Source organism: Calonectris borealis, chromosome 1 (genome assembly GCF_964195595.1).
Source record: "Calonectris borealis chromosome 1, bCalBor7.hap1.2, whole genome shotgun sequence".
Lineage (NCBI taxonomy): Eukaryota > Metazoa > Chordata > Aves > Procellariiformes > Procellariidae > Calonectris > Calonectris borealis.
Genome location: NC_134312.1, coordinates 117827030 through 117833770, shown reverse-complemented (window position 1 = coordinate 117833770; position 6741 = coordinate 117827030). Strand labels below are relative to the sequence as shown.

At 49.5% G+C, this 6741-nt stretch overlaps 1 protein-coding gene across 1 annotated transcript; it reads left to right on the top strand.

Moving 5' to 3' along the window:
* The first annotated feature begins 5979 nt into the window (after positions 1-5979).
* Positions 5980-6741, top strand: C1H21orf140 (chromosome 1 C21orf140 homolog). The gene has a single exon (XM_075174553.1). It carries the CDS (start codon positions 5980-5982, stop codon positions 6739-6741), a length of 762 nt encoding a protein of 253 aa, XP_075030654.1.

Genomic DNA, 6741 nt, shown 5'->3' with positions numbered 1-6741 from the left:
CTTCTTCCTTGAATTCCAGAGATTCGGTTTTCCAACACAGACATCTCCTTTTTTGGACAGGTGCATATTCCCCAGACACTGTCTTCAGCAGAGGCCAATTAGGCAGTTGAGTTAGTTAATGGCTTCATTACCGTGTCTGGTTTAACAACTGCTCAGTTTGAGCCAGGATCCACTATTTATGCTCACTGCTCCTGACTGCACTCCGTAGCCACGCTCCCATTGCTGCAGCTCAGCTATTCAGATCTGAAAAATGAGAGGTGTTTTGAAGGTAGAAAAAACATTTGCAGTTCCAGGTTTGTTCCTTCTACCCAATGTGGGTGTTTTCCAGAAGGTGGTGAGTATCACCATCCATTTTGGAGAAGGATCAATTTCTGCCCAGTGCCAGCATTGAGAGGAGACTTTAGCCTGACTTCTAGCAGTAGTGACAATTCCTCCTGGTTTGCAGACCCAGTTTATCAATTTTTCCAGTCACGTAACAGTGTCAGGAAGCAGAGTCAAATCTCTCTCTCCATCGTGAGTGTTAGATACGGGTTTCAGAGCCCCATCACCCTCGCCAGGTTCTGTGCGGTGAAATTTCACCTCCTGCAGCAGTGGCTGCTGCTGTTTTTCTGGATGGGCTGATGCAAGGGAAGCGCCAGGCCGGAGCATGAACTCCACAGCCGCGGGACGTGCTCTTTGCCTCCCTGCAAACCCAGATTCTGAAAACTAATTCACTGCTGATGTATGACAGAAGTCTACTGATATCCCCTTCGGCGTCCACTCTGGAACAAGCCCGCTCCTGCTGACACCCTTACGGGTAATCAGCCCTTGTGGGCAGTCTGGGGTGGGGGTGAGGTGAGCCCTTCCTCTCCCTGTGCTCACTGTGCAGCGGGGGCTCTACACCGTGTATTGAGAGCTAAAATCAGACCTCAGCCACTCAGGTAACGGACCTAATGGCTCTGTCCCCTTCCCAGACCCAGGCACACCCATCAGCTCTATGCCAATCCCTTGGCCTTGAAACTTTCCCTTCTCTTTTTTCTTCCCCACCTCAGGGAGATGCACATGTGTGTACATAACAGTTTCCACCACATCTGATAATGAGCTTCAACTCCTAAAGATATCCCCTTCCTACAGAGTCCAAGGCAATAGATGGCCAAGTATTTCTACCTGAAATAGTGGCCGTACTTGGGCAGAAGTGATAACTGTCATGCCACCAAGGGCAAGGCTGCTAAGCTCAACCTTGGCAGAGAATCCCTAATGCTCAAACCCAAATTTCATCAATTTTCACAAGGTGCTTCGCCGGTCTTTGTGGGAAACCACCAGCAGGTGTACTAGCTCTGTTCTAAGAAGTTTAGGGCTGTTACTTCAGATATTGGCTTAATTTATTTTCTGAAGTTTCCACCTTTTTCTGTGTTTCCACCCTGAGACCGTCTTTGATTTTGGCAAGTGCTTCTCTTACTGGTTCCATCACGGATCAAGAGTTAAAATTACACACTTCTGGAAAGTCTCATTTGACAACAGAAATACTACTTTGGCATGCGACTTTAGCTAGTGTTCAGGACTTTATCAGACAGCTAGGAGAGAAAATAGATTATTTAAATTGGGCATGGTATTTATTAGAAAAGGAATCCTAATTTTTCTCACTCCATGTAAGACTGGAAGAGAACCAAATTTCTTGTAGCATAATGTTCTCAATGTTGGCTTTGGGAAAAAAAAATCAAACTTACAAAACATTTTATTTAGATAAAAATAAAATGTTAAATTTCAAAATTAGCAACTTAATTTTAGCTGCTACATGTAATATAATACGGCAGTAAAAACATCCACTGTTTGCCTAACATCATGCCTCATGTTTATGTGTATTTCATTATGTTCCGTATTTCATTATGTTTTTATTTGGCATTTTAAAATAAAGGGTTTGTGATTATTTTTAGCTTGCATATAGAATGTGGTGACTGGTAATCACAGTAATAACATAATTACTACTGAAATGGGTAATTAGCATGTAACTGATAATTGGTATCCTAATTGCTTCATTAATAGGAACTTTGTTCATCGGTAATTGGTAAATTTGTTATTTGGCTAAGTGGTACAATGGAAGCACCAAAAAAGTGCATGGGGGGGTGGGGGTCACTGCTTAGCCTCCACTTGTGTACCCAGGCAGTGATGGGGGAGCTGGCAGCAGGCAGAGGCCAGGCCTCCCACCTCCTTCCCGGGGGAAGCAGGAGGCCGCTGAGCCTGGGCACCCCTGTGAAATGCTCCACGTGCCACTGAACCCAACCCCTCCCACCCGCAGACACCTGGGGGGCAGGTACCACCCCCGGCCGGTGCCCTGTGCGTGGGTGCTGGGTGCAATGGCTGGGTGTGCTGGGGGCGGTGGAGGAAGACGGCTGGTCCCAGCGCCGATGCCCAAGCCCCAACCTTCAGGGCACTGCCTTACTGCCAGAGGCAGGTCTTGCTGGTAGGGCAGCAGGGCAAGAGCAGGAGACTCCGGTGCCATGGCTGAAGGATAAGAGAGCGATCGGAAGTGCCTTCTCCCAAATCCCAAATGCACTTGTGAGGCAGGGGCTATGCCCAGAGATTTTGCGCTGCATGGCCTTGCTAGGGAATGGCAGAAGTCTAAAATTACAAAAGGAGGAAAGGTCCCTGCCCCAAAGTGCTCACTGGCTATGTAGACATGGGGTGGGAGGGAGAAGAGGCAAAAAGTAACACAGCAGACTAAAGGTAGCACGGGAAATAAAGTACGTATTTTTGTGTCTCAGCCCAGTGCTTTATGTCTGCTGCCCAAGTTTTTTAAGTGATGTTGAGACGCTGGGACTGTGAATAATTGTTTTTTAAAGCAGGTTAACAGGTGGGTTTATGTCATATGTATATGAACGGGACAGAGGAGAATCCACTTCTCAAACAGTTACTCTGAAAAGGACATGAAAGCAGTCCATCCCTCCCATCTCAGTGCGTATCAACTGCATTATCATTGGTATTTTCATAACCAGTTAGGCTCAGACCAATTCATGGGGGTTGAAGGAGCCAGGGCCAGCCGGAGATGCAGGCACGGTGATGCCACCTGATGGCATAAGAGCATCACCATGTCCTTCTGGCACAGCACCACAATACAGTGACACAGACCTTGCCCGTGTCTAAGGCCTCGCAAGCAGAAAGGCTGGTTTGCACCTCCTTCATCCACCTTGCTAAGTCCCTTCATCGGCACATGAAAGCACAGAGAAACGCTCAGCCTACAGCAGCAGGCTGCCTTTGTCACTCAGCTTGATGCCGCAAAGCCACAAAAGCTGGAGTGATAGAGCAACGGTTTCAGGACTGTTTGCTAGAGGGGGTCCAAACTGAGGAACATCAAGCCTCATTTTCCTGGGCAGCCCCAACCCAGGTGGCCCAGTTCAGAAGAGGACCGTGCTTTTGAAGCCCATCTCCCGACTAATTAGCTGCTGTGCTTTGGGTTGGCTCATGGAGCGGTCTCAGAGCACACAAACGGGCTGGGCGCCACGTCTTTCAGCCCGTGGGCAGCCTGCGGGGGACAGCAGCACAGAGCTGCTGCTTGCCACTGGTGACAGGGACAGGTCTGAGAGGGATGAGGCAGGCAGTGTTAGAGTCCTCCTTAGCCTGGCACCGCCGGGACGCCTCAGGGACAAGCCCGGAGGGGGAGGAGAGGACGGAGAAGGAGAGGGGAAGCCCTACCTCACTTTTGTACCTGGGGACACTGTCTGGATGCTACCACAGTTGTTCCCCTGACTTGTTCCCTACTGCTGTCCATTCACAATCAGAAGGTAGCTAGAAAGTAAGAGTAACAAAAGCAATGTGCCCTTTTTGTGTCTATCTCAAGGATGGCATGCTCCAACTCATGCACAATTAAGTAAATCCTCTCTGGAGAGGAGAAGAGGAAATGACACCTTCAATTTTGGTAAAAGGGAATATGATTTGTGGTTCCAGTGGGTGTCATGGGTGGGATGCTTGTCACAGGCACCAAGAAGAATTAGGGAATAAGATTTCTTTACAGGTAGTTCTTTCGACACTTTACATCCAGTTCTTGAACAGTGAGATCCCTAAATCAGTGTTTTGGGGGACCTCAGGCCCTAACCAGGCCTCTAAACATGCACTTTTCAAAACTAATAAGTATCCAATAACTCCAGTAGGACTACTCATGTCGGGTTATGCTCCTGGTATACATTTATTAAGGACAAAAGCTAACATTAAAAGAGAAAGGTATACCACAGTGTGAAATGCTAATAGAGATGAGTCAATATGATTTTGTGTTGTATTCTCATATGAATATGTACTGCATACGCAAGGATTTTTCTTCATCTGTGCAGTCTGAATCTGCCATATTTTGCATCTGGCTAACAAACCATATAGGCTTCTTTCTGGGGGTATATGCTTCTTCTTATATCAAATTTTCAGACTTCTGCTCTCCACGTGATACTGCTAACATGATGTGCCCCATCACTCATCTGTCTCAACAAGGAGAGCATCCAGACAGCTGAGTTAGACTCCACTGGCCATGTTCATGTTCACACAGTTTTTGACTTCACAGAGTTTCCCACTGTGTTAGGGGGAAGGAAAATTGTTCCATGGGGGATGATGCGGACTGGGGGGTATCTCAATTTCAGAGGTGGGCAAGGAAATGCATGCTGTCACCAGAGACTGACACATTTGTGCTGTTCAGCCCCACCTGGCAGGCTGACGACGACGTCAGCATTCACTCCCAGCCTCGTAGGTACAGCTATGTGTGAGCAATTTAATAGTCTTGTACTGACAAGCTTGTTCCTACGGTAAAACTCTGCACGTGCATGTGCAGGGAGGAGGAGGGACAGGTAAGAAACCAGATGAATCAAAATAGTCTTCGCTTTCTGCTGTTCCACAACCTTCCCCAGCCGAACACTTGCTGCCCTCACTGCGCCTGCATACACGCATGCACACACGCATGCACACACGCATGCACACACAGACGCACACATCTTCCCCTGACTGTTCCCGTCTCCTCAGCCCGGCTGCAGCCCTCACTTTGCCATTGCTCCTGTGCCCCTGTTTGTCTTGCCGTGGCAGCAGGGTGGTACCTGTCCAGCCTTCTGCTCTGACCTTCAGTTCAGCCTGTGTGTTGACATAACACCACAGGAGCAATTTTGGTTTTCCCCCACAATCCCTTCCGTTTCTCTGAAGGAGAAGGGGGTGATGGTGTTGGTGTCGGGCTTAACGCAGGTTCCTCAGGGGTTCATCAGTAGGGCCAGCACAAAATGGAGAAGCGGGTGCACAAAGTGGGAAGCTATGGGAAGTCTAGAAACCAGTTACTCCTAAAAATGTCCCTGAAGTGACATTTGAGGCGTCACTTATTCATTCCCCCCCTCCAAGGCCTGGAGCTGGGCGGGCTGAGCATGGTGGACCTCGCACAGGCTGCTGTGCTGTTGGGCGCCAGGCAGCAGGCAGCACCTTCCACACTGCCGGGATTGGGCCTGCCTGTCAGAGAGGCTCGTGTGGGGGTCCAGAGGTCCTCCTTCACCCATAACCAGGCAGATGGAGTTCAGCCCCCTTCTCCATCCAGGGGATTTCAAGGCCACATCTTCCATGAGGCCACACGCTCACCAAGGAGGGAGGGGATGGTTTCTACCACTGGTCTCAAAGCTCGGGTGTTGGCTCACTCTCCATGCTGACTCTGGGCAGCTCTTTCCTCCACATCCCCATCCCCCTGGACCCTTTTTGGCAGTGCCTGGCTGGCCCACACACGTACGCAGGGCCCAAGCACCCACTCAGTGCTGTGAGGGAAGGAACCATGACGTTCAAGACAAGCAACGTCCTGACCAGAAGCCGCTAGCTGCACAGTTGCAGCCTGCCCGGCCTGATGGGACCGTGGTTTTTCAAGATGCCTTTTGATCAACCACCTGGAAGTCCCTGCTGGTGCTGCCGCGGGTTGGGTGTGACACCGCGGGGTAGCGCCGGGGCAACGGGTGCATTGTGAGCTCTGCAAGCGTCCTTCACGGGCCTCGAGAGGCCAGCATGCAGCGCTTCGCAAATCTGCTTCTGAAGCACATAATTCACAGGGGTTGCTTTGACGCTGCTTCAAAGAGGCAGTGCCTGCAGTATTTAAGAGCTCTGAGGACACTGCAGCTTAACGGATTCAACACCATTTTTTTAGGGGAAACAGATATTCCAGAAAGTCTTATAACAGGAGAAGAAATAGCCAAGGAGGCCAGCCCACGCTGGCCAGTATGGACACTTGTTCACGCTGGCAGCAGCCAAGGGTGGGTGCCCTGGAAGTACAAGCTGCTATTAAGAGGTGATCTGCCCATCCATCAGCAGAACGGTATCTTTCAGGAGTTGTGTGATTCTCTGACCACCTCCTATGGGAAGTGTGTAATTGTGACGATGGATAAAACGCAGCCGATGCAGGTGGGGGCAAAAGATGGCAAGGAGCTGGAGATGGGAACTCTGCCGCCAGTCCCACCAGCAATCTACATGTCCAGCATTGAGTGTTGCCCTGAAGTTGCTAGAGCAAATGGCCATGAGCTTCTTGTTGTGCCTTCGTCTTACAACTATCTCTATCCTATGGATGTTGCCTGGTCTTCTTTGAAATGGTTTATTATAAACAACAGGAAGGACTTTGCCCTGAGGTCTATTGAGAGGACCCACTCCTATAGGCGTATCCTCTTCAGTGACTTGATTGTTGAAGGAATAGAGAAGATGACCCCAAACAAATGGAAGGTAGCAATTAACAGAGTGAAGAGATGGGAGAACTACTACCTTGACATACTTTCTTAA

Bases quoted from the DNA above. Each gene is read 5' to 3' on its own strand.
- C1H21orf140 (XM_075174553.1), top strand. From the start codon at position 5,980: ATGCAGCGCTTCGCAAATCTGCTTCTGAAGCACATAATTCACAGGGGT.